General features: G+C 67.0%; 1 protein-coding gene across 5 annotated transcripts in view; it reads left to right on the forward strand.

Annotated features, from left to right (window-relative positions):
* The window catches only part of MEGF6 (multiple EGF like domains 6), a 75,030-nt gene that overhangs the window by 38,658 nt on the left and 9,526 nt on the right, over window positions 1-26,846 (forward strand). For 4 of the 5 annotated variants that reach the window (XM_037062116.1, XM_037062115.1, XM_037062117.1 and 1 more), the window contains exons 6-18: window positions 9,897-10,019; window positions 17,134-17,259; window positions 17,912-18,034; window positions 19,083-19,205; window positions 19,519-19,656; window positions 20,005-20,124; window positions 20,433-20,555; window positions 21,086-21,241; window positions 21,567-21,698; window positions 22,360-22,488; window positions 24,189-24,317; window positions 24,889-25,023; window positions 25,115-25,249. In XM_037062116.1, coding sequence (XP_036918011.1) covers window positions 9,897-10,019; window positions 17,134-17,259; window positions 17,912-18,034; window positions 19,083-19,205; window positions 19,519-19,656; window positions 20,005-20,124; window positions 20,433-20,555; window positions 21,086-21,241; window positions 21,567-21,698; window positions 22,360-22,488; window positions 24,189-24,317; window positions 24,889-25,023; window positions 25,115-25,249 — 1,692 coding nt within the window. Of the gene's footprint in view, window positions 1-6,875; window positions 7,160-9,896; window positions 10,020-17,133; window positions 17,260-17,911; window positions 18,035-19,082; window positions 19,206-19,518; window positions 19,657-20,004; window positions 20,125-20,432; window positions 20,556-21,085; window positions 21,242-21,566; window positions 21,699-22,359; window positions 22,489-24,188; window positions 24,318-24,888; window positions 25,024-25,114; window positions 25,250-26,846 lie in introns of those variants that run through there. The other variant, XM_037062119.1, reaches the window with a different exon arrangement.

Below are 26,846 nucleotides of genomic sequence, written 5' to 3' on the forward strand. Positions count from 1 at the left end.
CTGCGAGGGCCCCGCCCTGCCCCAGCCTCGGCCCCCAGGAGCTAGCTGACCCTGCTCTGCATGTTTGGGATGGCTGGCGCCCCAGTCACCGCGTGGCGAGAGGGCTCTGCTGGGAGCCAAGCCGCTGCTGGGTTCGCTCTGTCTCCCTGCAAGCCCGGCCTCCCCTGGACCGAGTGGGGCTCACGGGGCTGCCGACGGCCATGCACGAGCAGAGCCAACGGGAAATCAAGCTGTGGCCGCCAGGGAAGATGGCTCGTTGGCTCACTGGCTGGCTCCGTGGGGAGGCCGGTGCACCGGGTCGACAGCGGGGTGAGCCCAGACCCTGCTCAGAGGGATGAGTTGATGCGGTACAACCCCAGCGCTGGCCCGGGGGCCCGGCTGGAGGGCCCCTTGGCCCTCGCTCCTGGCGCTCCTCCCGGTGTGAGCATCGTGTTCCGGGAGACAGTCCTAGAGCAGGAGCCGTGCGCCTGCTGGGCCGGGCGGCCCGGGGCTGGGTGCAGCTTCTCCCGGGCGAGGCTGTGCTCCCCGGGAGGCCCCGAGGCAGGCTCCTGTGGGTGGCTCACCGAGGGCGGGTGGTGGGCCCTGGGGAGACAAGGGGCCCCCCACAAAGCCTATTCTGGCTGCCCGGCCTCCACATCATCCCCGCTGGGGAAGCCACTCCAGACCGTGGCATCACTGAGCCCCTTGGATGAGTAACTCTGAACCTCAGTCTCTTCATTCGGAAAACAGAGTGAGTCCCAGTCTTGCCCCTTAGGGCCCTGGAGGGGACTCCAGGGAGAAGCCTCGGGTCCCTTGGCCCAGCGCCTGCTGCAGGCTCCCAGCCCCCAGCCGGCTTTGGGGGGCACGGGGTGGAGAGAGGGGCTGCCTCAGCCTGACCCTTCCCCCGCCTCGGCCTTGGGGTACTCTCTCCTCCTGACCAAGGTCCTCGGGGCTAGGGTCAGGCTGTGGGTCAGGCTGTGGGACACTGGCAGGTCCCCACACCACCCCGGGTCCCCTTGCTCCCGCACCCCGCATCATCTCTCCATGTGGCAGGGCAGGCTGTCCCGCCTGCGAGTGCCCGTCTGTGAGTCGGCCGCAGTCTGTACCCCGGCCAGACGGTGCGGCCCGAGGGCCCCTTGGCCCCGAGGGCCCCTTTCCTCACCACGCCCCTCACAACTGGGGTTGGGGGGAGCTTCAGTCCCCCCCAAGGGAGACGGCAGTGCTGCCATCTGGTCTGGAGAAAACCCGGGTGTCCCCTTCCGTGGCCGGGGCCTCCCGGGTCCAGGCCTGCCTTCCCACGCTGGGGGTGGAATTCTGCCCGAGACCCTGCTGAGCCCTCCTTCCAGGAGATAAGGGGGGGTCTGGGAAAGCGGGCAGCGGGGACTGCCAGGCGGGGGCAGCGCAGGGAGGGGCTTCTGCAGGTGAAATCCTCAGCCCAACAGGAAAACAGCCCACTTTCCTGGGGTGCTCGGCATCCCCCACACTGGGCTCCTCCAGGGCAGGCTGGGGTCTTCAGTGGGGTGTATGTGTAGGCCGTGGGGGTCGAGGCCTTGAGACAGCCTCGGGGTCCTAGCCCTCAGCCCCGCAGGCTGGGCTTTGCGTCTGCTCTAAGCAGGAGGGCTGTGGCCCTGTTCCTCGGCGCCTCCCTCCCCAGGAGCCAGGGAGACCTTGTGTGAGGCATGTGTGTTCAGGTCGCCCCGGCCTGGGAAGCCGCTCGCCTGCTCCCACCCGCCCCGCTGAGGGGGGCTCCAGCCTGGTCTTCGTCTGTCTGGGAAAGCAGCCGGGCCACTGACAAAGTCTCCTGTCACACCCTGGCCTGGCTGGGAGGAGGCAGCCGCCAGGGCCTCTCTGTCCCCAGGGGAAAGCAGGAAGGTGGGAAGTGACAGGCTGTGATAAGGGTGCCTCGGGCTCTGGAGGGGTCGGGAGAGCCGAGAGCAGACTCGGGCCAGCTGTGCTGTGCTGTGGTGCCGGGCTGGCCGGGAGGGGCAAGGGAAGCTGCCAGGGGCCCTCAAGTGTGTGTCCCCCCCCCCCCCCCCCCCCCCCCCCNGTCCCCCCCCCCCCCCCCCCCGTGACCTAGGCTGGAGCAGTGGCCCGCAGGCTCCTGGAGCACCTGGGAGGCTGGTGTGGACTCGGGCCTTTTGGAGGCCGAGCCCCCACCTCGCTCCCAACGAGGCCCTGGTGGGGCTTCTCCAGGCCACGTCCTCTGGCTGGCTGTCCTCCCCGGGCTGTCCTCCCGCGCCTAACAGGCAGGACGGCGGTTTCCAGCGAGGCGTCTGCGGCGGGGCCTCCCGATCAGAGGTGCTGAGAGTGAAAAGCTTTCATTTCCTGCCTCTGGCTGAGTTCATTGCGCTAGTGAACAGCGTCTGGCAGGTACATGCTTGGTTAAGGCCAAGGCGGGAACAGTCATAGCCTTCAACGTCAGCAGTCAGAGCCAGACAGAGAGGCAAGAGGCTGCCCCATGCGCCCCCCCAACCCCCACGGCCCGGCGCTGGGCCGGCTCCCAGGAGGAGACCCCGAGGTGGGCGTCTGCGGGCGTCAGAACCCCGGGCACCCACGGGCAGCTGAGGGACCTGCAGCTCCAGGCTGATGTGTGGGTGACACAGCGGGACTGGGGCGTCAGCAGGCTGCTTCCCATCCCCGAGCCCCGACCTGGCACCTCCGGCCGGCCTCCAGCCTCCTGGCCCGGCCCTCCTGCTGTGTCCCCTCACTGTGTCTTATCTCTGTCCCCTCTGCCTGTCGTGATAGCTGTGCTTTCCCCACCACGCCCCGGGACCCTGCCTCTTCCCCAGGCCCCCCATTGCTCCCTCGTTCCCAGGGTCTGGCCGGAGCAGCTCTGGGGTGGGGTGGGGTGGGGCGGGGTGTCGCGGGCTGCAGAGTGGGGAGCCTGCCCTTCCTCCTGGTGAGCCAACGGGGTGTCTATGCTAACGAGGCCCACAGGGCTCGCGCGTCTGGGGTTCAGGTTGGAGGGCTGGGTGCTCAGCAGCCCTCCCCGTGGCGGAGCAGGGGAGGCCTATGGTCTTAGAAGGGGCCTCTCTGAGGGCCACTCCTAAGTGGATGGCAGCTGACCCTGAGCTCGGTCTGTGCAGCAGGTGGCCTTGGGGACCTGTGGGGTGTCACGGCTGGCCAGCCCTGCCAGCTTCGGGCTTGGGCACCTTGGAAGGAAGCGTCAGTGCTGGCTGACTGGGCCTGCAGCCAAAGCCGGCTGCCACCGCTGTGACCCAGTGTCCTGTGACTGGGTTCAGCCTTCAGGTGGGAGGGGCAGCGTCAGGTGGGTGACGTCCGAGGGGTTCTGGTGGGCTGTGTGTGTTGCTGGGAGCGGGCCTAGTGCTGTGTCCCAGCGGCCATCTGCCAGCTCCTTCTGCTGGGCTGGGTGCCAGCGAGTGGTGCCAGCCAGATGCGCCCCCCCGGGGCCTCCCCTGCCGTGGCTTTTCCCGCCACCGCCGCCGCACCAGTGACCCACACTGACCCCAGGTAGCCTCTGGAGAGCCAGTCTTTGCCACCTTCCCCTTCCTCCCACCCGTCTACAGGCCAGCGCAGGCGCGCCTCCTCCAGGGAGTCCCCCATCACTCTTCTGCCGCCACCCCCTCTCCTCGGGGTGCAGCACGAGCTGTAGGTGCCCGTCTGTGCTCACGGCGGCTCCGAGGTCTCCAGCGAGAGCCAGGTCTCAGTGGCCCTGCCCAAGGTGGAACTGTGTGGATCTGTGGTGGGGGCTGTGCCAGCCCGGGCCGCAGAGAGCCGTGGAAAGGGCCCCGCTGCACACTGACACATGCTCCAGTGCCGCCAGTCGGGCTCTGGGCCTCGCCCGGGGCAGCATCTCCCCCGGCACACTGGGCCCTGCGTTTTCTGGCCAGCGGCTGGGGGCGGGGGGGGGGGGTCCAGACGCCNGTGGGTGTGAGTGTGTGTGGGTGTGGGTGTGGGTGTGTGTGTGGGGGTGGGTGGGGGTGTGTGTGGGTGTGTGTGTGGGGGTGGGTGGGGGTGTGTGTGGGTGTGTGTGGGTGTGGGTGTGTGTGTGGGTGTGTGTGGGTGTGTGTGTGGGTGTGGGTGTGGGTGTGGGTGTGTGAGTGTGTGTGTAGGTGTGGGTGTGTGTGTGGGTGTGAGTGTGTGTGGGTGTGGGTGTGGGTGTGTGTGTGGGGGTGGGTGGGGGTGTGTGTGGGTGTGTGTGTGGGGGTGGGTGGGGGTGTGTGTGGGTGTGTGTGGGTGTGGGTGTGTGTGTGGGTGTGTGTGGGTGTGTGTGTGGGTGTGGGTGTGGGTGTGGGTGTGTGAGTGTGTGTGTAGGTGTGGGTGTGTGTGTGGGTGTGAGTGTGTGTGGGTGTGAGTGTGGGTGTGGGTGTGGGTGTGGGTGCGGGTGTGGAGGAGACCGCTCGGTGTCCACCTGGCCTAGCCGAGGGTATGGCAGGTAGGCAGGAGAGCGGCTGGGCTCTCAGGAAGGACCGTGGTTTTAATTTCCCTTCCTCTGACTTGGGGAGGGCCGAGGCGGGGAACGAGTTGACCGTGAGTGACCCCAGATCGAAAACTGACCCCTGCTCTGGGCTGGGCTCTGGACGCTAATGGTGGAGATGGCCAGGCCAGGTGTCACCTGGGGACCAGAGGCGGCAAGAAGGGCTGTGGGCTTAGAGGCCTCGGGTCCCCCAGGGCAGATTGAAGACAGGCCTGAGAGGCAGGCGCCTCCTTCCAGCACCTTCCTGGCCCCTCTCCTGGCAGCTGGGAGGCCTGTCAGACACAGGCCTATCCCTGTGGCCCCGTTCCTGGAGCCCTGCAAGGTGCCCACACTGCTTTCTCGGCCTTCAAGGCTCACCAGCTTGCCCTGGAACCAGTCACGAGACCCAGACGACGTCAGTGGGAGGGAGCGAGCATAAGGAGACATCACTGCACCTTCACGGAGTGGGTGTCTGTGAGCACTGAGGGACAGAAACCACGGTGGGGGGGGGTGCTGCCAGCCCCAGGGCACGGAGGTTCTGCCCTCAAGCGCTGCTGTCAGGGGCCTGTGTCCGGGTGGGCCCAGCTCCAAGTGGGGGGCGTGGCATCTTCAGGGGGTGACCTGGGCCCATGCCCAGCCTGGGTCCTGGCAGGGGAGCCCTCTGGCCCCCCAGCTAGAACAAGAGGGCGAGGGCAGGCCTGGCGGGGGCGGGAACAGCCCCTTCTGCTGACACAGACATTCCTCGTGTCTCCGCATCGGGAAGGCATTTCCCCAGCAGCTTCCAGACCCCACAGCCCCGGCCTGGACTCGCTTGGCAGCACCGTGGGAGGCCGTGGGTGGCTGCGGGCACTGTCTGGCCGCCAGGGGCGCTCTGTGCTTGGTGGGCAGCTGCCCCCCACGGCCATGCCCACACCCAAACAGCCAGCCCTAATGGGGAGGGAGGCACAGGGCCATCTGCACCCAAGTCCTGAACGTCATCCTCAGGTGAGTGGGGAGGCATCGCCTCCCGCAGAGCCGTGTCCGGCCCAGAGAGGGCACTCAGGCCACAGCTGAGTGAGAGGCACTGCACGAGCAAGTGAAGGGCCAAAGTCTGAAGCCAGGAGCTCCTAGAAAGCTTTGCCCAGGGCCTCACTCAGACGCCGAGGCCCTGGCAGCCCAGCCTGGAGGGGTGCCTGCAGCCAGGGCTGAAACCCTGTTTGCTCCCACAGAGTCTCTGCCCCCCCCCCCACTCAGAACACGCTGGGTGATCGCCCACAGGTAGATGCAGGGACCCATGGGGACCTTGGTCTGGAGGAGCCTGAGGGAGGTGGCCCGGTGAGGGAGGATTTGGGTCACAGTCAGGCCTGGTCCGCTCAGCTGCACCCTGCTTCTGGGTCCCCTTTGGGACAGAAGGAAGGTTAAGCATGGGCCTGCTTGTGAGGGGCCGAGAGGAGAGGCGGGGAGCCCGGCAGGGAAGGAGGCAGGAGGCCAGAGGGGCCGGGGGGGGGGGGGGGGCGGGCGATGGGCGGCCCTGGGCGACGGAGACTTGGAGTGCTGAGCAAGCCACGGCTGGGACGTCACGGGGACTTCCAGGGTGGAGGAGACGGCACCCCCCTGCCCACACTCTTCAGAAGCATTTGGGGCTCCTCACTGTGCTTTGGAAGCCTGCCCCTGCCCCCAAACCCCTGTCTTTACCTGGCCCTGTTTCTCTTTTACCAGGTCACGTGTGTTCTCCCGCATCCAGCTCGGGGCAGGGGCCCCCTGCCCAGTCAAATCTGGTCCCCTGCCCACGGGACAGATGAGGAAACTGAGGCCCGGGGGGGGGGGCTGGCACTTGTTGTGCCCTCCAGCCCTTCAGGGGGCCCAGACCCACCTTGTCGCACCCAGACTGCCTGCTCTCCCGAGCCCTGCCCTGTGCTGGGGGCTGGGGACACAGGCCCCCAAGCAGCGTCCGCCTCCTTGGGAAGGCCCTGGCCCCAGCCGGGGCCCCAGCCGGCATCTTCACCTCCAGGTCCCCACTGGGTGGGTAGGCCCCAAAGGGCCTGCTGCCCAACCCTCCCGAGCGGGGCAATGAAAGCCACCCACTGTCCCCGCGGCGCCCCAGGCATCTCCGCTTGGGTTTCTTTTCCTTGCGGGCTCTAGACTGCACGTTCGTGCATAGGGGTCTGTGTGTGCCTGTCTGCACCCTTGGGCTGTGTGTGTCTTTTGTGCATGTTTGCACACGTGTGTCTGTGTTTGTGCACGTGGGTCTGAGCGTTGGTGTCGGGGTGCCTGTGCTTGTGCCTGGTCTAAGGTCGTGGAACTCCGCGGAGGAATGCGCCGGCGGCTGCGTGCACTGGGGACCCAGTGCGGCCTAAGGGGGCGGGGACCGGCCGGGGGCGGGCCGGGGGCGGGCCCTCCGGTCCGGGGATTTGGCCTTTACCTGCGGGGGGCGGAGGGAAAGCTGAGAACTTAAAGGCGAGGGCAGGACGGCCGGGCGGGAACTGCTCCCGGCGGCGGCTCTGAGCACAACCCAGCACAGCCCTGCGGCGGCCGCCTGTGCGTGCCCGCCGAGCCGGTCCCGGAGTGGGAGCCCGCCGCCCGGCGCCGGCTGGGCGCAGCGCGGCCCGTCCGCCATGGAGGCGTCCTGGAGCCGCAGCCGTCTGGCCGCGCTCTGGTGCCTCGGGCTTCTGGGGGGCCTGGCGCGCGTCGCGGGCACGCACTACCGCTACTTCTGGAGGGGCTGCTACCCGTGCCACCTGGGCCAGGTCGGCTACCCCCTGAGCACCGGTGACGGGAGAGCAGGTGGGCGCCGGCGGGCTCTGCGCGGGCGTCGAGTCTGGGTGCCCTGCCCCAGTGGGTGGCCTTTGTTTTCTCTTTTAAAGTTTGCCCCCGTGCTGACAGCCTGGAGGCTGGAGGGAGGGTGGGGCAGAGCCCAGGAGTGCCGGAGTCCTCGGACCTGCCAGTCCCCTCCTGGGCTGGCTGTGGGGGCTGCTGGTGGCAGGGTGGTCTTGACCAGAGGGAAGAGAAACCTTCCCTGGCCTTGCCTGTGGGCCTGACACTGGCAGCTCTGGGGGTCAAGTCAGAGAGATGCCCGTGGCGCCCCCCCCCCCGGGGGGTGGATCTCCCCTTCTGGGGTCCTCAGATTCTGGGCCCCTTCGGGGTCATGTGTGTGTGGCAGGTGCTGCCCTTTCTTCCTTCCCTCACCCCCATCCTTGGGCACCGGGGGGTCTGCCGGGAGGACCCCAGCAGCCCCCAGGAAGTGGATACGCCCTGCCCTCTCCTTGGAGTTCAAGTCTGCTGCCTGTGCAGGGAGCTCCCGGGGACTTGGAGCAGGGAATGCGGATGGGGGTGTGGGGCTGGGCTCCCAGTGAGTCACCATCTGGGTCCCTCCTGGCAGCAGGCCCTTCCAGGTCTCCCGTGTGTCTGTGTGCGGCGGCACCTGGGCTTGGCGGAGACACTGTCCTTGCTCAGCTGTCCCCAGGGCCAGTCCCTGCCTCTCGCCCTGCCGGGGGCACGTAGACCTCTGAGCCGCAGGCCCTGGACTCTGGCAAAGGCCTCTGCTTCTCCTGGCTTTGTGGCTTGGCCAGCTGGGGCCCAGGCTCGGTCCCCACGAAATCCCCAAGGCCAGGCCAGCACTGTTACTCCGCCACGGGTGGCACTGAATGTCACAAGATTCCGTAGCATCCAGACTCTGGGGGGTGGGGCAGGGCTTTGGGGAGCCAGGAGGCCCTGCTCAGAGGTCTGCTTGGGCTTGCAGAGGGGAGAGGGGGAGGGGATGGGCCCTTGAATGGTGGGGTGCGCACTTTGGGGCTGAGAGCCTGTGCCAGGTTTGGGGGGAAAGTGGGACTGGAGGACTCCTGGGTGGAGCCCCGGCAGGATCCCCGGGCTCAGCCTTCCTGCAAGCATGGCAGAAGCTTCAGAGTGGGCTGGTCGTGGGTGGTTTCTGTTGGGGCAGCTGGTTCGACCCTGGCCGTGTGGGCCTGGTGCGGGAGCTCATGTGATGGGGTGGTGGTTCATAGAGGCCCCATGGGCCCCAAACAGCCTCGGGAGGGGCTCTCCGAGGCACCAGTGCGCGCCAGCTCAGCAGACGCGCAGGGCCTGCCGGCTCCCTGGGGACCCGGCCCATCGTCGGCACGGAGAGGTCGCCCTGTTCCAGTGCGTGTGGCGGATTTGGGGGTTGTCAAAGCCCCGGTCACGTATCTCAGCTGAGGGCAGAGAAAGACCACAGGCATTTTCCTGCTGAGCCTTGGCCCAGCTGTTCCTTAAAAGTGCCCCACTCGGGGCATGGCAGCTGCATCTGGGGATGCCGGACAGAGTGGGCTTGCCTTGGACGGGGTGGGTTTCCTCCCCTGAGTATCGGGAAAGTGTGGGAGAGGAGGGGGCCTGTGGCTGCAGCGGGAACCGGGCCCCACTCGGCATTCGGGGAGAGCTCGGTGTTCTGCTGCTGCGGGTTCAGAGTCTAAGGTGCCAGTACCAGGCGGGGGCCCTGCCATTTGGGGTGTCCCAGGGCTCACCTTGCACAGTGAGGGCGAGCCTGTGGGGTGGGACCCAGGGCACCGCAGCTCCCAGAGCCCAGGGGGGCAGCCGTCCCCCCGGGGGACAGGAGACGCCCCTGTGGGCTGGCGCTCAGTTCCTTCATCTGGCCCCTGACTTGGGACGGACAGGACTCCAGAGGTCGTAGCAACACACTCTGTGTCCAGTTTCGGCGGCTACTGTGCAGAGGGCTGCCACAGCCCCGATCAGGCCTTTTAGCATTCTGGAGGTCAGGAGTCCACCATGGGCCAGACCGAGGGGGCGGGCAGGTCCCTGCTGGAGGCACCCGGGGGATCCTTGGCCTCTCCCACGGGTGCCCACAGCCTGTGGCTGGCGCCCCTCCCTCTGTCTGCAAAGGCAACAGGAGCCTCTTCCCATCCTTTTCTCCGACGCCCCTGCCGTCCCCGGGAGAGGACACCTCAGCAGCACTGGCCTGCCTGGACCTGCTGCAGGCTAACCCCCGCCTCGCGGCCTTAGCTTCAGCCTGCCTGCAGGGCCCCCGTTGCCACCTGGGGTCAGGGCATGGGCCTCTTTGGGGACGTAATGTAGCTGAGCACACTCTCCTTAAAGACCATGGAGCTCGTGGCTGCTCAGGCCATAGCCACAGCCGGTCACGGGTCATGGACCCCATTGTTGGGGGAGGGGGGTGGATGGGCTTCAAGTGACTTGATCCTGCCTTGCTTTCAGAGCAAAAGGGTTTTTTGTAGAGGGGCCTGGATCCCACTAACCCAGCCAGGGTCCCCTGGGCTGTCCTCAACTGCCCCTCCTCTCTGAGGCAGCCTCGGGGCTCAGGAAGGACCTGGGGGTCTTCCCAGGGTGGGCATGGCTTGTGCATTGGAGCAGAGAGTCCTGGAGGTCCCCAGGAGAGTCCCTGGGGTTTGGGTCCCTGGGGTTTGGGTCCCAGCGCCTAGGTCTGGGCACTGTCCTCTAGGAGGGGCCTGGGCTGGGAGCCCACAGAGCAAAGTGGGGGTGGGCGGTGAACCCCTGACCCTGTGTCCCCACCCAGATGTGGACGAGTGCCAGATGCACAATGGCGGCTGCCACCACAGGTGCGCGAACACGCCTGGCTCCTACATCTGCGAGTGCAGGCCCGGCTTCCGGCTCCACGCAGACGGCAGGACCTGCCTGGGTAAGCGCGCCTCCGGGGCCTGGGCCACCTGCCTGCCCAGGCGCCTGGCCTCAGCTGTCCCTCACCCCCTGGCATGTCCAGCTGCCTGTGGGAGGCCCCTGGCCTGTCCTGTCCTGGGCCTTCCAGCCCCACTCACCTGAGAGAGCCGAGGCTCCGGCAGGTGAGGAGAGAACAGGTCCTGAGGGCCCCCCTCCTGCATCTCAAGACTGAACCTTGTGACCCCGGGCCTGGGACTGTCTGCAGCCACACCTGAATCTGGCTGGGAGGCCCAGGTCCTCTCCCCTGGCAGGGCAGGGCTCACAGGATTTGGGGAGGAGCCTTGGGCTGCTGTCCTATCCAGAGCCTCCAAACTTGGGGAGGCTGGCCAGGGGCAGGGCAGTGTGAGGCCACTCTTGGTCTGCAGAGCTGGGCTTCCGGGCCCCAAGGAGCCTGGAGGTCGGGCTGTGGCCAGAGGGGTGATGGGGTCCTGACCCTCCTCTCTAGGCTCCCCTTGCCTTGGGCAATGGCCCGAGGACCCGGGCAGGGTCGTGAGGGAGAGAAGGGTGAGAAGGGGAGAGCCCTGGGCAGCCGCTGATGGGGAGGGTGGAGGGGCTGGAGGCCAGGAGCCTGGCGTGGAGCAGTCAGGGCCCCCCGAACCTCTGCGGCAGGCTCCGGGCACAGGTGCCAGCGTCACGGGCCTGGCCCCTTCTTGTCTCCAAGGCCCCAGGGGGTTGTTCCGGGGGGCTGGGGCGGGATGCCCTTTCGTTCCCCCCTGGAGACCCAGAGTGCCTGGTGGGGCTCCGCGGGCCTGCTCCCTGCCTGCCTGGCTGCCCTGGGGCGGGCGGCCTGCCAGCCCCTGGGGGCCCCCCTCCCCTCATCCCACACTCTCACATGTCCAGGCTGCTGCTGGGGGTGAGGCCGCTGCCCCATAAAATTTCTCTGGTTCAGAAAGTGGAAACAGATGCAGGAATGTCATTTGGGTTGCAGACACTGTGACGGGGTGGGGGCACGCAGCCCCCAGCTGCTGCCTGCTGGGCGGGCGGGAGGAAGGCTTCTGGGAGCCTGTGGCCACGGTTCTTCGGCCTTGGGGGCCCCAGATCTCCCTGGGTGTCCTTCCCACCCCTGTCCTCTGGGCCAGGTTCTCCCTGGGCTTGGTAGGCACCTGCCCCCCCTCCCTGCCATGGCTGGGACGTGCCCTCCTGTCTCCCTGGTCCCCCATCTGTACTGATATGGCCTTCACACGACACTGATGGGGGTGGTGACGGGTGGGCAGCATGCCAAGAGGAAGCTGCCCCTTGGGACTTTGGGGGGACCTGGCTTTGGGAAGGGGGGCCCCCAGCCCATCAGCTTCACTGCTGGAGCCCCTGCCCTGGGGCCCCAAGGGTGCGGATACTCGGCCCTGGGTCATTTGAAAGGGTCTCCTCAGTCTGACGCCAGGGCCCCTGGGTCTCCTTGGCACAGGCTGGCTTGGGGCTGCTGGGACCTCACCCCCCCAGCTCTGGGCACCCAGACTTAGTGGGTGCTCCGGGGCCCCATGATCTGCAGCCTTCTGGGCACTGGTGTCCAGCTCCTGGCCACTCGGGACATTGGCTTCCCAGAGCTGGAAATGCTTCCCTGGGGTCTAGGTCCATCGTTTCCTCTATGACCGCAGTTCCTGGCAGGAAACACACACCATGCCTACACCCCCCACCCCTACGCCCCCCGACCCCCCACCCTCACCCACACCCCGACACACACCCACACAAGCGCATGCGCACCCATGCACACCATGCGCATCCAGGCACACCCTGTACCCCTGGCTATCGGCAGGTTCCCCAAGTCTGGAATCCCTGGGAGCTGGCACCTTGCGGTGTCAGGCCTCCCCGGTTCTCCCCGAGGTGTCCGGGACCTCTGTGGGTCTTCTTGGCCTGGGTCTACAGGGAGCTGTCCTGGCTGTGGGGCTCGAGCTTTGCCGAGAAGCTTCTGAAGTGGACAGGGGGTCTCCTGGGGCAGAGCAGGAAATTTTTGCTCTGGGGGCCCCTGCCCTCCTCACTCGTGAGCCGTCCCAGCTGCCCGGGGACTGGCCTGGCCACAGTGGGCCTGGCACGCTGGCCCAAAGCTGGGGCGGCTGAGCACTCAGCTTGCCCATAGTGGCTTCCAGATGGGGCCCCAGTGGAGGATGGCTTGGCAGTGCCAGGCTACTGAGCCCTCTGAGAGCTCCCAGAGGGTGTTCTGGACTCCCTGTCTCTGAGAGGTGTGGGTGTCCCGCCCTTCCCTTCTGGGACCCCTGCGTGCAGAGAGCCAGCGGTCTGAGCCCAGACTGCCTGAGGGCCTCGCCGGCCTTTCTGGGGAGAATTAGCGTAGGACCCAGGCCCTCCTCTGCGCGCCCCCACCGGGCGGCTGTGGGCAGTCTGCATGGCTGGGGCACAGCTGCTCCTGAACCCTCCCCTGGGGCCTGCTGGCGTCCTCGGGGGCAGGGCGGGTGCTGTGCGCGCCCCTTGGACTCTTGCGGGCAGGCAGCGGGACCACGCTCTCCCGCCACAGCCCGTACCACTTGGAAAAAGATGACAAGAGATGCTGGGGGTGGGGGGAAGTCACTCGCAGGGTGGGGCTGCCGCTTTGTGGGGCCCTGAGGAATCCGGGGAGCCCCTAGAGGAGGCAGTGCTTGGCAGTGGGGGAGCTTGAAACACTCTCGGCAGAACTGCCCTCCCAGGCAGAGGAGGACGGGAAGTGCACAGCACCCCCGTACCCCTCCCTTGCAAAAGAAATAAAGCATAAAGCCTTCAGTTCTCAAAAGTGAGAATTTGCCACAAGGATTTTGCCATTGGCCTCGATGCTGTGAGGGGCGGCCGGGCCTGGAGGCCCCTGAGCACCTGATGTTCAGGGCCTGTCCCCCAGGCTCTGGGGAGGGAGGTGCAGGGCCCTGCAAGGCCCAGGGCTGGTCCATCCTGCTTCTCACCCTCGGGGGCTCTGAGCCACCCTCTTCCTTCCCCAACGTGGGAAGGGGAGGGTGGCGGGGGGCCGGGCAGGAGGAAACCAGCTCCCAGGCCTTTAGCAGTTTGCACCAGGAAACCCTGCCCCGTGCGGCCGGGCACGCGGAGGCAGCACAGCACCTGCCCAGTGGTCTCCTCTGGACCCTGGCCTTGGACGTGGATGCTGCTCCACGTGGCCCAGGGCAAGCCACACACCTGGGGCGGTCTGAGGGACCATGATGTCACTGGCTCAGGCAGCAGGGGGTCCTTCTAGGGGAGGTGCCCAGGCCTGTCACTTGGAAGGGTGGGAAGCTTTGTGTCTTCCTCCCAAGGTCTTAGACCTGTTGGACCTTCAGGACGGATGCTGTGGGGAGATCCTGCCGCCATCGTGCACCCCTGGGTGGCCCAGCGGCCCCTCCCTCCTCCTTTGTGTCCCCTCTTCCTGTGCCCACAGCTCCCAGCCCCTGCCTTCCCCAGGGAATCAGGCGCACAGTGTGGCCTCAGGGCAGATGCTCCCCCTCCCCTCTCCGCCCTGGGCCGGGGTCTTCCCCGGTGGGTGCGGTGCAGCGAGGGGACACCAGGGCCCCCAGCCTGCCCTTGTCTCTGCCCCTGGGGAGGGGCCCAGCCCTCTGAGAGGCTGCTGCTGGCAGGTCTGGGGCGGTGACAGAGTGCAGGCAGCAGGGATGGGGCGACCGCGAGGTTTGTCTGCAAAACTCATGCCTGCAAAGCCTCAGAGGCAGTCCTGAGGGTGGTCCGTGAGCCCCCCGAATCAGAACTAGGCTGCGGTCGCATGGCCCCCCCACCCCTCCCACCCCTGGTCTGGATGGCAGGTGGGCAGGGTAGCCCCTGCTCCCAAAAGCAGGAGCCCGGAAGCACAAGCTGTCTTGGGAGCTCCCTCTCTGGGGCTGTGGAGCCCAGGCTGGCTGGCGAGCGTGCGGTCTGTGTGTTGGGGCCCGGGCCACCAGGCTCCTGTCCCTGGAATATGGGCACAGACAGTCATACACCCGGACCCCGGTACATTATGTCCCTGTGTGGTTTTGGGGTCCCGTGCGGAACTGGGGGACGGGGAAGGACGTGCAAGGCTGAGTGGTAGACGGCCCACAAGCTGTCTGGGGGTGAAGCCCAGGTGAGTTTGTCCTCCTGGCCCAACCGGCAGGTCACCCCTTCCTGTCCTGCCATCCTGGCCCTGTCCCCAACAGAGGGCTTCCTAGAAGGAAGGGCTGTGGATGGCCACTGACCACACGTGAGGAGAGGCTCTTGGGATCTGGAAACCAAGCCAGGCTGAGGGCAGTAATTACGAAACCCTGGGAAGCCAGCCCCGAACCACCAGCTGGTTGGAGGCTGGAGCAAAGGGGGCTGGTGGGCTTGGCCCTCAGGTGACAGGCTTGCTCCCCTGCCTCCCCCAGCCCCCGCCGGCCCCTGCCGGCCTGCCCCAGCACAGCCCCTTAGCTGGCCTGCTCCGGCTGGCCGATGTGCCAGGCCTGGGGCCAAGGTCTTGCCTGCAGAGTTGCCCCGGAGGCCGGCCATCCACAGCCCCCAGCTGTGGCCCCGCGGCAACTGGTGCACCTGGTACTGCGTTCCAACTCAAAGCCATGGCCAGGCCTCAGGCACTGACTCCTGTACCCCCAAGAGCAGAGACAGAGGGGCCCCTCCTTGCGGGACCCTTGTCTTCTAGACGGCGTTTCCTGCGCAGGTGAGGCTCCTGTCTTTTGCAGATCTCAAGGCTTCACACCTGGGGCTCCTGAGTAGGGGGGCCACTGCTGGCGGAAAGAGGAATTGCAGCCCAGCTCTGTAGGCACCCTGCCATCCCTGGCGGACGCCCAGGGTCCCGGAACTGGGGAGTGAGGGTGGGTCAGTCAGCTCAGGCTGCGGTAGCAAATACCACAGACTCAGGGGGGCTTGAACAATAAACGTTAATTTTCTCACAGTCCTGGAGGCTGGAAGTTCAGTCCCAGTGGGAGCCGGTGGCTCCCTGGCGTACCCCCCTCACCTGGCAGAGAGGGAGACGAAGAGGCCTCGGGTCTCCTATTGTGTCGGGGCCCCGTCCTTATGGCCTCGTGTAACCTTAACTACCTCCACGAAGGCTGCATACGGTCACGTGGGCACTTGAGTTTTGGGGGCGTGAGCATTCAGCCCACCGGGGGCTGTGGACCCCCTAACCTCCCGTCTTCCGCTGGGCTTTCAGCTTTGTGTCAGGGCTGTGTCGTTTTGGTGTGCAGGGCTGCCCAGGCAGGGGTCCCTAGAGCTTGGAGGACTCAGGGGCCTGGAAATGTCCCCACCAGCTCTGGACACTGGTCAAACAGCAGCTGGCCCTTCCCTGAGCAGCGTGGCCTGGAGCTTGAGAAATGTGCCCGTGTCGACTCTCTAGGGACCTGTCCCAGGCCGTACTAGGTGGCGCTGGGCTCGGCTGCCTCCTGGGGGCCCCGGGAACGTTAGGATGCGCGCAGCAGAGCGGGAAGTGGTGGCCGGGGAGGGTGCCGGGTGGCACGGGGAGCCTGGACCCCTGCCGCCCGCGCCTGCCTGCCTGAGATTCCTCCCCCGTGAACTCTGGTGGGCTCGGTGCCAGGCCACCCGTGGGCCCGTCCTGAGAGGCTTCTTTCTAGTCCAGCCACCACGGCTGGGGTCCTCCCTCCGGCCGAGGGGTCGACCCAGCCAGCCCCCTGCCTGGGGCTCCGGCCCCTGTGTCTGTGAGCCCTGCCAGGGAGGGTCTGGTTTCTGTTAGGGGTCCTGAGCAGGGCTGGGGTTGTGAGCACAGCGCCCGTGGGGTCAGGACTGGGCCAGGCCGCACTCGGAAACCCCCGGCGTGATGGAGGCCGGCCTAAGCAGAGCTGTGTTGGGTGAGACAGGCAGGTCTTTGGGGGCACAGTCGGGGGTAGGTGGGTGGGGAGAAGGCTCGGGGGCTGGTGGGGACTGGAGACAGTGACCGCCCTGCTTGCCTCCGTCCTGCCCAGGCCTCGTGTCTCTGCTGCTTCTCCCCGCACGTGCTGGTGCCAGGTGTGGTCAGGAGACAGGGCCTTTCCGGCCGCCCCTGGTGCCCTCCTCCCCGCCCACGCGCCACACGTGGGGAAACAGGGCATGTCTTGCAGGCTGTGCTTGGCTTTTTTCGGACATACTTGCTTTGAAGGAAGCTTTGCTTTTGGCAGACAGCGTGGCCGCAGCCTCTTCCGAGCCCTGAGGCCGCTCCAGCGCTCCGCGTGCGGGCGCCGTGCTGTGCCCAGCTCCCCTGGCCTCAGAGTCCTGTCCCCCTGGTGCCAGGCCCGTGCTCCTGGCTCCCAGCCTCACCTCAGGGTCCGATGATGGCACGGGGGTGTCTCCGGGTGAGGCCTTGCCCCTGGTGGCCCCACCGATGCAGGGACAGGACTCAGGTCTGCTCCGCACCAGGCCTGCTGGGACCGCATTCCTGTGGTTTTGCTCCCGAGTTCTTCGCCGACGCCTACCCTAACCACCAGGCCGCTACCAGAGCTTTCTTGGGGCTGCCAGAGGCCCGGTGCCCACTGTGGGCACCCAGCCTCACTCAGCACCTCCTTCCCAGGCACAGCCCGGCCCCTTCCACCCAGTTCACGGGCGCCACTCTGCCGGTCTGACCCGGCAGAGCCCACCCTGTGGGCACCCGCAAATGCAGGCCTGGACCACTGGTGTCCTGTGACTGGGACTCGGGTCCCTCACTCTGTGGTCTCACCTCGCATTGTCCGCACAACTGCTGGGAGCCATGGCCAGTCTGGGCAGGCGGGAGTTGCACCTATCCTTCGGGAACCGGGGACTAGGCCTATGGGCCACAGTGGCCTTCCATGGAAACCCCATGCCTGCCCCTTAGCCGTGACCTGACAACCAGAATAGTGAAACGTCTGGGCTTCCACCACCCCTTGCTGGCTTGCCACCTCCTCCAGGCAGCCTCCCGGCCTGCTCTGCCTCTGAGTCCAGGACACGCTGGCTGTCAGCAGGGTGCTGGGTGGTGCCGGCTTTCTCAAAGAGGCTGTCCCCAGGCGGGGCTGGGGTGAGAGGCTGCACAGCTAGACTTCAGGCCTGCGTCCCCCATACCCTGGGGAGCCAGACGGGAACAGTGTGGCCCTCTTGAAGCCCCCACAACTGGGGTGGAGGTGGGCAGGTGGAGGGGCTCAGAGCGCCCTTCAGCCGAGCGTCACGGCCTGCTCTGGGGCTGAGCCGGCCACTCTCTGCGTCTCCAGCCATCCCCTCCTGCGCTGTGGGCAATGGCGGCTGCCAGCACAGCTGCCTACAGCTCACAGTGACCCAGCACCGCTGCCAGTGCCGGCCCGAGTTCCAGCTCCAGGAGGATGGCAGGCGTTGTGTCCGTGAGTGTGCGCCCCCCGGGAACGGGAAGGGGGCCTCACCCTGCCCCTGGGTGCTCTGGGATCCCACACCTGTGGGGGTGAGACACTCAGGACGGGAGCATCCTTCGTGGTGCTCAGTCTGAGACCCGCTCTGAGCTGGGTGGGGCGGGACTCAGGGACGCAGGGACGCAGGGACGCAGGCCCCTGGGTGAAGAAGGCGGGCCAGGCCCCCTCTGGCACCTTGTCCTCATTTCTTGGGCTGCCTGTCAAAAAGGGGGGGCTTCACTAATAGAGCAGGGTCGGGGGTGCCCCTGTGATGTGCAGGCGGGGGGCAGAGTGGAGCAGGTGCTGAGGCAGTGCCCCCCGCCCTCTGGCCTCTTGGGTGCCAGGCCAGGACTAGGTATGGATGGGCCTGAGGGGCCAGGCTGGCCATGGGGGCGGGTGGCACAGGGCCAAGGGGGCTGTGGGGGAAGAGGCTTGCACAGAGCTGTCTCGTCTGGGCACTTTGGGGGCTCCCGCCTCTGAGGGAGGGGGACCCACTGGCCTCCCGGCACCCTGGAGCCGGGAGGGACACAGGGCTCTGGGGCAGGACCCTTGAGTGTCTGCAGGAGTCCCCCCACCTCCCACCCAAATCTCTTTGCTTTGTCTCTGCCCCGCCCGGCCATGCCCACAGGCAGAAACCCGTGTGCGGACCGGAACGGCGGCTGCATGCACACCTGCCAGGCGATCCAGGGCCTCGCCCACTGCGAGTGCCTCCCGGGCTACCGGCTGGCGGCTGACCGCAAGGCGTGCGAAGGTAGGCGCCCTTCCCCGGGGTGACCCCGCCCGAGGGTCGCCTGTGGAGGGACCCGGGACTGCCGGACCAGCCTGGCTGCCTCCAAACTCAGCGGCTTTGAGCCACACCTGGCAGGCTTTGGGCTCAGTGTGCTCTTCAGTGTTTCTGGGGTCGCCCAAGCAGGACCTGCCTGGGAGGGAAGCTGAGAGGGGAAATAAGGGAGTCAGTGCCCTGAGCCAGAGACTGCTTGCCGGCCCCCGGCCATCTTGGTTTTGTTAATGTGCTGGGCACCGTGTTCGAGAGTGTGCCCCACACCCCAGGCAGCAGGGGTCCCCACCGGGCGCTGTGTGAGGTTGGCTGCTCCCCGGTCCCAGGACTTCCGGGTGTCTCCACTCCTCTCTGTGACACGTGGCTCTGCAGGAACAGCCGTGGTGGGCGGGGGTCTGTGTGCATTCTCAGGTGTCAAGCTGCAGGTGTGGTTCCATGTGGCAACCACCGCAGGAAGGGGTGTCTCGGCAATCTTTGCCAATGTCGCTGGAGGCAGGGATGAGTACCAGCTTCTTCATCCCGAGGAACTGTGGGGCTGTGGCCAACACAGTGGTGGGGTCCCTGGGACTCGGGTCCTGGGGACTGGCGCTGATAACCGCACGGTGTCATTGGTGGGCACCTGCTCCTGCTGGCCCCAGAGGTAGTGTGGATGGGCCCCTCCCGGCCAGGCCCCAGCCAGGCCCTGGACAGGGGGCTTGGTGGAGTGGGGTGGGCTTGGCCGAGGGGCCGAGGGCTCTGAGCGGTGGAGAGCCTTGCCCGGTGTCGCTGGCAGGGCCTTGCGCACAAGCCGGTGGGCTCTGGAGTGCCAACCGCACTGTGCCCTCCCAGCCCTGGGGAGCTTGGTGAAAACCAGGTACCCAGAGGGGCCAGCCAGGCCTGGGGCCGCAGAGCTGGGCTGGGGGGCGGCAGGCAGGTGTGGCTCCTCCAGACACAAGGGTCCCCTCCACAGGGAGGCACTGCCCCTGGGGGATACCTCCCAGGCCAGCAGCCCAGAGCCCTCCCCTTGGTCTCTCCCACCCAGACGTGGATGAGTGTGCGGCGGGGCTGGTGCAGTGTGCTCACGGCTGCCTCAACACTCGAGGGTCCTTTAAGTGTGTGTGCCGTGCGGGCTACGAGCTGGGGGCCGACGGTCGGCAGTGCTACAGTGAGTGGCCCCGCGCAACGGGTGGGGTGCGCTGGGGCGTAGCAGCGACCGGGGGTGGCAGGTCGGTTCCAAGGCCCCCCAGCTACCTGCTTGCTGTGGCCCAGCCTCCTCGTCGACCCGTGGCCCTGCCGAGTGTAGGAGGGGGAGGAGGGCAGGGGTTCCAGCACCCATCCTGCCCCTGGCTGCAGGCCGCCTGTTTCCCGGCAGAGTGGCCCCGGGGGCCCCAGGCTGGCACTGGGCCAGGGCAGACCAAGATCAGTGGGGGGCGTCACCCAGACTGCATCCCACGTCCCGGGGGCGGGTCTCGTCTCAGGGATCGAAATGGAGGTCGTGAACAGCTGCGAGGTGGACAACGGTGGCTGTTCCCACGGCTGCAGCCACAGCAGTGAGGGGCCGCTGTGCACCTGCCCCCGCGGCTACGGGCTGGATGAGGACCAGAAGACATGCATCGGTGTGCACTGCCCCAGCCCCACGCCCCCGGCCCCACCCAGGGGTGCACCACCGCTAGGGATGTCCCTCCGGTCACACCTGAGCTCTCTCTGCCCCCAGCCCCTGGGCGGTCCGGGGGGGCTCCCAGGCACTGGGAGTCGCACCCAGAATGCCCGGAGTGCGAGGGTCCACTCCCCACAGGGAGACTTTGCCTCTAAGATGGACTCGGCACCCCCAGTCCCCCGCCTGGCCCCCACAGCTGGGGCGGCCCTGCGGCCAGGGAGTGTGTCCTGTGGGTGCCTGTGGGTGTGTGTACAGGCATTCCTGCTGGGTGTGCCAGGGTATAGCAGGCTCCCGCGTGTCCCCACAGACGTGGACGACTGTGCCGACGCACCCTGCTGCCAGCAGGCCTGCACCAACAGCCCCGGCGGCTACGAGTGCAGCTGCTATGCTGGCTACCGGCTCCTCCCCGACGGCTGCGGGTGTGAGGGTGAGCAGGGGTGGCCTGCATGCACCTTGCCTCTGGGTGTTGGTCGGGCACCTGTTGTCTGCACGGCTGTTCAGATTGGCCTGGTAGACCCCTGACCTGGGGGTCGCCGGTCCCTCTCAGGGGACAGGGCCTACTCCCCAGGCTGCTCCCAGCCTGGCTGCCCTCGGGCAGGGTGTCCATTGTCACCCTGAGCCTGGGGTGGGAGGATGGCCACGGCAGGGCTGTCACCCAGCAGGCGTAGCCATGGGGCCCCGGGCCTCCTAAGTCTGCTCCCAAGGACAGACCCCAGCAGCCCCGTCTGCCCACAGATGTGGATGAGTGTGTGTCCGACCGCGGGGGCTGTGACCACCACTGCACCAACCTGGCCGGCTCCTTCCGGTGCTCCTGCGAGGCTGGTTTCCGGCTGGACGAGGATCGCCGGGGCTGCTCTCGTGAGTGCCCCAGCCATCGCTCAGGCCCCTTCCCGGAGGAGTGTCCACCTGCCTTCCTGGCACCCACCTTCCTGCTAGCTAGACCGCCATCAGCCCTGCCTCCCACTGGGGGACAGGCCGGGGCAGCGGCTGCAGGGGTGCTCTGTTCAGACAGGTGGCCCCCAGGCAGGGGTCACTGAGGTCCAGCTTCTGGTCTGCCCCAGTGAGAGAAGGGACATCATCCGTGGCACTGAGGACAGCGTCCAGAGGGGCGGAGCGCTGGTCCTGTCCTGTCCACTAGCCAGGTCCCTAGACCCAGGGTGGGGGTTGGGGCTGGGCGGGAACCACGCCAGGCGCTCTGTGCTCGGGGCCTTGTCTTTCCTGAGAAGTGGGATCAGGGGAGCAGCTGGGTGAGGAGGGCTATGGGGGTGCTGTCGGTAGGGACCCTGGGTGGGGCTTGGGCCCCGGGCCAGCTCTGGGCACCGAGGGGCAAGGGTGTCGTCCCCAGCATAGGTGGGCTGCAGGGGCTGAGGGGCCTGTGTCCCCTGCAGCCCTGGAGATGGACCCGGATGGCCGGCTGCCCTTCGCGCGGCCCCTGCCCCATGTCTCGGTGCTGCAGGACACGCTGTCCCACCTCTTCCAAGACGACTATGTCGGGGCTGAGGAGGCAGAGGCCCGGGGCGAGCACACACTGGAGGAGAAGTTTGGTGAGTGGTGGGCCCCGATCTCGGGGCGGTGGCCAGGCCCTCTGGGGCCACCCTGGCCAATGGCAACAACGAGGACTTGTCTGGCCAAGGCCCAGAGGTCCAGCCACACGTCGGTGTGCGTAGTGTGTTGGGCTGGGCGTGGGATGGATGTGCCCCAAGCTCCGGGGTTAGCACCTTACCAGGCCTTGGCCTCTGGCTCCTGCACCCCTCTATCCCACTGGGGACTTCCGTGGGTGGAGGACACCCGCGGGTCCCCTCCTCCGGCCCCCCAGCCCTCAAGCCCGGGCCAGGCCTGAGCCCCGCCCCCTGTGTTGCCTGCCTCCAGTCTGCCTGGAGGACACCTTCGGCCCCGACTGCAGCCTGACCTGCGAGGACTGCGGGAACGGAGGGACCTGCCTCCCGGGTCTGGACGGCTGCGACTGCCCTGAGGGCTGGACTGGGCTCGTCTGCAACGAGAGTGAGGCACCGCGCAGGGGTGGGGTGGGGGGGGGTGCCCCAGACCCAGGACCTGGGCGGAGCCCGGCCCCTTGCCCCTGCCCGCTGGGCCCTGGCAGGTAGTCCATGTGGGTCTGCCTGCCCACTCACTGGTGCAGCGTCTGCTGAGCGCCTGCCCTGTGCCAGGCGTCTGGCCCTCCCGGACATCACCTCAGACAGGGGCTGGGACGATGAAGGGCATCTGGTGAAGAGCAGCTGGCGGCTGGGCCAGCGCCCCTTCCCCCACTGGGAGCAGTGTCTTCCCCAGGCCACACGGCCTATTGGCGGCTGGGGCTCGGTGGACAAAACTGCCTCTCCCTCCAGACTCTGTGCCACCCACCACCCACTGCCCCTAGGGCAGGGCCACCCCGGGTGGCTCCGTGTCGGGGTCTTAGGGACTCTCCAGGGTCTGCTTGTCGAAAGTGCTGGTGGGGAAGGCACACGTGTTGGTGCTCAGAGGGACAGGGTGTGGCCGTCGGTCGGGACCCCTGCCCTGCTTGTGGGCGTCATGGCACGAACGTCCTGCTTCCTGCTCTGGGCAGTGACTTCTGGACTGGGCTGGTGTCTCCATGTCCCTGGAGGGGCTTGGGGCCCAGGGTCCTGCTGCAGCAGCCCCTGACCTTGTCCCTTCCTGTCCCCTGCAGCTTGCCCCGCAGACACCTTCGGGAAGAACTGCAGTTTCACCTGCACCTGTCAGAATGGCGGGACCTGCGACCCTGTGACGGGGGCCTGCCGCTGCCCCCCGGGTGTCAGCGGCACCCACTGTGAGGATGGTGGGTGCACCCCTCTGGGCGTTGGCACTCTCCCTGGGGTGGGCAGGAGAGGTGCCCCTCTCAGCTCCCTTCTGGCTTTCTCCTACTCACTTTCCTTCCGCAGAGTGGGGGAAGCAGCGTGGGTGAGGGGTCCCTGCATGGAGAGAGGCGCTGGGTTGTCACGGTTTGCTAAGTGTCCTGGGGACAGGTGATCGCAGGTGGCAAAGACCTGAGAGAAGCATCTCACTTTTGGAAAGGGTTCCCCTGGGAGGTAGTGAGCTCCCCATTCCCAGAAGCATTCAAGTAGAGCTGTATGATGGCCGGGTAGGATTTGCAGGAGGCGTCACACCTGGGCCCATGGCTGGACAGGGTAACAGGAACTTCGTTTCTATCCCTGAAGTGGCAGCATTTCTGGAGAAACTTGGGGGTCCGCAGAAATGATTTTTTCAGGTGACTGGCGCTTCTTCACGTCCTCAGTCCTTTAAAAGTCTGCCTCTTCTGCCCGAGGATGTCGCTGAAGTAACTGAGAACCTCCTGCTGCAGCAAGCGGAGGGTAGCTGTCAGCAGGCCCCGTGCCCGTGCCTAGGGGTGACCCGTGTCTGGGGGTGGCCCGTGTGAGTGCCGTGGGGCAAGTTGCAAGGTCCAGGGCAGCCGGGCAGGGCTCCGCCTCCTCCCCGCTCTGCTGTCTTGGCTCTGGCACCCTCGCTGTTTTCTTCCCCTTTCGGCCTGCCGTCCCTGTGCTGAGGGTCAAGACCCCTCTGCCTGCTAACACCCGCCTGTGGGGTGGGCCCTGAAGGGACCCGAGGATGCCAGGCAGGCAAATGGCCTGCGTCTCTGTGCTTCTGCTTGCGAGGCCGTGGTGTCCCGGAGCCCGGGGTCTCCCCTGGGGCCCTGTGCAGGCCGGCTGGTGGGGGCCAGTGCCAGGATAGACCAGGCAGGCCGGCGTTCAGGGGTGGGCGCCTCTCGGCCCCTGTTGGCCCCTGGTTCGTCCAGGTGTGCTGGGCTTGCGGCTGCCTCCCGCCATCTGCTCCATCTGCCTTGTAGTCTCCGCTCCTTTCTCTTGTAAGGACACCTGCCGTTGGGATTCGGCTGGTGTGGCCAAGCCGGGATGGGCCCCCCTGGAGATGCAGGAGCTGGGACGTGGATGTATCTCAGGGTCACCATCCGGCCCGGGTGGCCTATCAGCAGCAGGACTGGGTCAGGGGAAGGAATTTGGGAAGGATGGCCAGGGCCCTCTCCTCATCCTGGCCCCCTGAGCTGATGCCCGGGACCCTGGCCAGCTGGGGCTGTGTGTCCTTCCCTCTTTGAGGTCGGGTGAGGTGGCCGCCGAGGGACAGAGGTCCGGATGCTGTGGATGTGGGTCAGACACGGGAGATCAGGATGGGGCCTGTGTGTGTCCACATGCTTGCCGAGCCACGTGCCTGCTTCCTGCCTTGGCCACCATCCAGGCCATGGAGCTGGGCAGGGAGGAGGCCAGCCAGAGCTGATGGCCACATCCTGGGAGCCTCTCCTGTCCCTGCCCTGCCCTCCTGGTGCCTCGCACACCCTCTGATCCTTCCCCGTCTGGGAGGCAGGCCTCTCAGGCTGCCAGTGGCCCCAAAGCCCTCCAGCCCTCCAGGCTACTCCTGGCTCTCACGCTGGGCACTGGGGTCCATTGCAACATCTCCTTGGGCGTGGGGGCCATTGAGAGAGGGCGCTCATAACGAGCCCCCTCCCCCCAGGCTGCCCCAAGGGTTTCTATGGCAAGCATTGCCGTAAGAAGTGCCACTGTGCCAACCGGGGCCGCTGCCACCGCCTCTACGGGGCCTGCCTCTGCGACCCCGGGCTGTACGGCCGCTTCTGCCACCTGGGTGAGTTCCCTGCCTGTGCCCAGGAGGGTGGTGCTGCTGTGTCCCACTGCCCGAAGTCTGGTTTGGGTCTGACTGGTCGCCATAGATGAGGGTGGGGGCTCAGCGAGGCCCCCGGCTGGGATGCGGGGCCCAGCCCAGGTCGGGGAGATGGCAGCCCTCCCTCGGGGGGGGTTCCGGGACACAGGGCTCCTGTTGGGTTTTGGAGATTCTGGTGTGCAAAGGTGGGCCCTGAGGCCCAGTGGGACCTGCAACCACTGGAAGGGGAGGAGTGGGGGGCCGGTGGGGGACGATGCGAGGCTTCCTCCTGGCAGCTATGTATGGAGAACACGGGGACCCCAGGCGTTTCCCGGCTGGGAAGTAGGGTGACCTAGGGCAGTTCCCTTAAATCCAGTGAGACCCGGTTTCTCATCTCTAAAATGGGCAGTGACTGGGCCTCTGGGACACAGGTGACTGGGCCCGTTTCAGTTCCGGGTCCCAGGGACATGGACCAGGGAAACGGGGCTGGAAAGCTTGGGACCGGGGAGGGGCTGGGCCCCCAGGCGGCAGGCCCCTCACGGCTCTGTGGGTGCAGCCTGCCCCCCGTGGGCCTTTGGGCCGGGCTGCTCGGAGGAGTGCCGGTGCGAGCAGCTGAACACGAGGGCCTGCGACGGGAAGGACGGAAGCTGCTTCTGCAAGGCGGGCTTCCGGGGCCGGCGGTGCGAGCACGGTGAGGCCCAGGGCGGGGCAGGGTGGGGAGGGGCACAGGCCAGCTCTGGGGCTGGCTGAGCCTGAAGGCCTCTCTCTCCTCACCCCTGCAGCGTGCGAGCCTGGCTTCTTTGGACCGGGCTGCCAGCAGGCCTGTGCCTGTCCTTCGGGCCTGGCCTGTGACCCTGTCAGTGGCGAGTGTGGGAAGCAGTGTCCTGCGGGCTACCGGGGGGAGGACTGTGACCATGGTGAGTGGCTGGTCCCCAGAGCCAGGGTCCAGGTGGGGTGCACTTGTCTGGTGCACCTGCAGCCTGGCCTTCGGTGCCACCCTCCTCCCTGCCCTGCCTCGTCTGGCTGGGCTGCCTGTCACTGGGCACCTGCGAATGCACTCAGGCAGGGGCTGGTATGTGTGCCCGGGGCCCCACCCAGAGGAGGGTGGACGCTTGTCTGTGACTGCTCTTTGCTCACCTGCTCACTCCTTCCCCTGGAGCGCTGAGTGTGCGCTGGGCTGAAGCTGGGGTTCAGGGTCTGCCCCCCGTGGCCCCGGCCAGCCAGACAGGGAGCTAGTCCTGAGGGTGGCAGCTTAGAGCGGAGTCTGGGCAGCTTTGCACGGGCCTGGGGCCCTGGGAATGGGTGTACAACCAGGGGTGAGGCTGGAGGCGTGGGGCCCCTTTACATGTCCCCCTCAGACGACGGGAAAGGCCTCCACGTGAGTGCCAGGGCTGCTGCTGCTGCCGCCCGCAGTGACAGAGTGCCGGCAGGCTGGGACCTCCCTGGGCACACCACACTCATGCTGTCCACCCCAGCAGACAGGGTCAGGGGTGTGGGGCACCGTGCGGTGGCTATGCCGTGGCCATAGCCAGGGGCAGCTGGCTTGAGCTCCCTGCAGCCACAGGTCTGTCCCCTCAGTCAGAGCTGCCTCCCAGCACCCCACCCCCTGAGGAGTCAGGATAGGCATAAGGGTCTGCCCAGCCTCGGCCGAGGGGCCCATCTCCCCTCTGCACCTAGGCCAGGCCCTCCTGTGTCATGACCCTCAGGCCTTTGGTGATGACCCTGTGGAGTCTCTTGGTCCCGTGGGTACAGGAGGGCCATGTGGGGACCCAGCCAGGAACCCTCCTCCCAAGCCAGACCTGGCCTCTGAGGAGCTCTGGGGTCCAGGCCACCTGGCCTTTGCTGTCCTTTCGGTGAGGGCACCATTGGAGCCCGGTGACCCGCAGGTGGCCACTCATCTCTTCAGCCTCCCCATCGCCCCTCCCTGCCCCACACCCGTGCACACACGTGCCCCCGCCCCCCGCCCTGCAGCCCTCCCTCCCAGCCCCTGCCTGTTCTCGCCTGCAGCCTGTTTGCTGAGATGTGGAGTGGCCTCACCCAGCCCTTCCCTGTGGTTTTCTTACTCTGTCTCTCCCTTTTCTCTTTAAAAGCCTTCAGTGCCCCAAGGATGAGCCACAGGAAATGACACACGTGTTTTTTACAGGGACGATGCTCCCCCTGACCTGCTGTTGTTGGGCCTGGAAAGTATTAGCAAGGCAAACACATGTCTGCCCCCAGTCAGCGGAGGGGGAGGTCCCGAGGCCGGGCGGGGCGGCTTCGGCCAGCCCCATGGGGCGCCCCTTCTGGGCCTCACAGCATGGTGCCTGTGCGTGTGTGCTCATGCCTGTGCCCCACAGGGGGATGAGGGGTGCCCTCAGGCTGGGTCCTCATGACTAGGTTCCTTGCCATGTGTCCTCTGTCCCGGAGCTCCCTGGGGGCCCTGCGTGCATGTTTGCTTGGTGGGGTCTGATTCTTTGGGACGGGGGCGTGGAGGGTGACGCAGCCGCCCTCTCCGAGGGCCGTGTGGCCTTCTGA

This window comes from Sturnira hondurensis, unplaced genomic scaffold, assembly GCF_014824575.4.
Source record: "Sturnira hondurensis isolate 20B ecotype Veracruz unplaced genomic scaffold, ASM1482457v3 Scaffold0013931, whole genome shotgun sequence".
Taxonomy (NCBI): Eukaryota; Metazoa; Chordata; class Mammalia; order Chiroptera; family Phyllostomidae; genus Sturnira; species Sturnira hondurensis.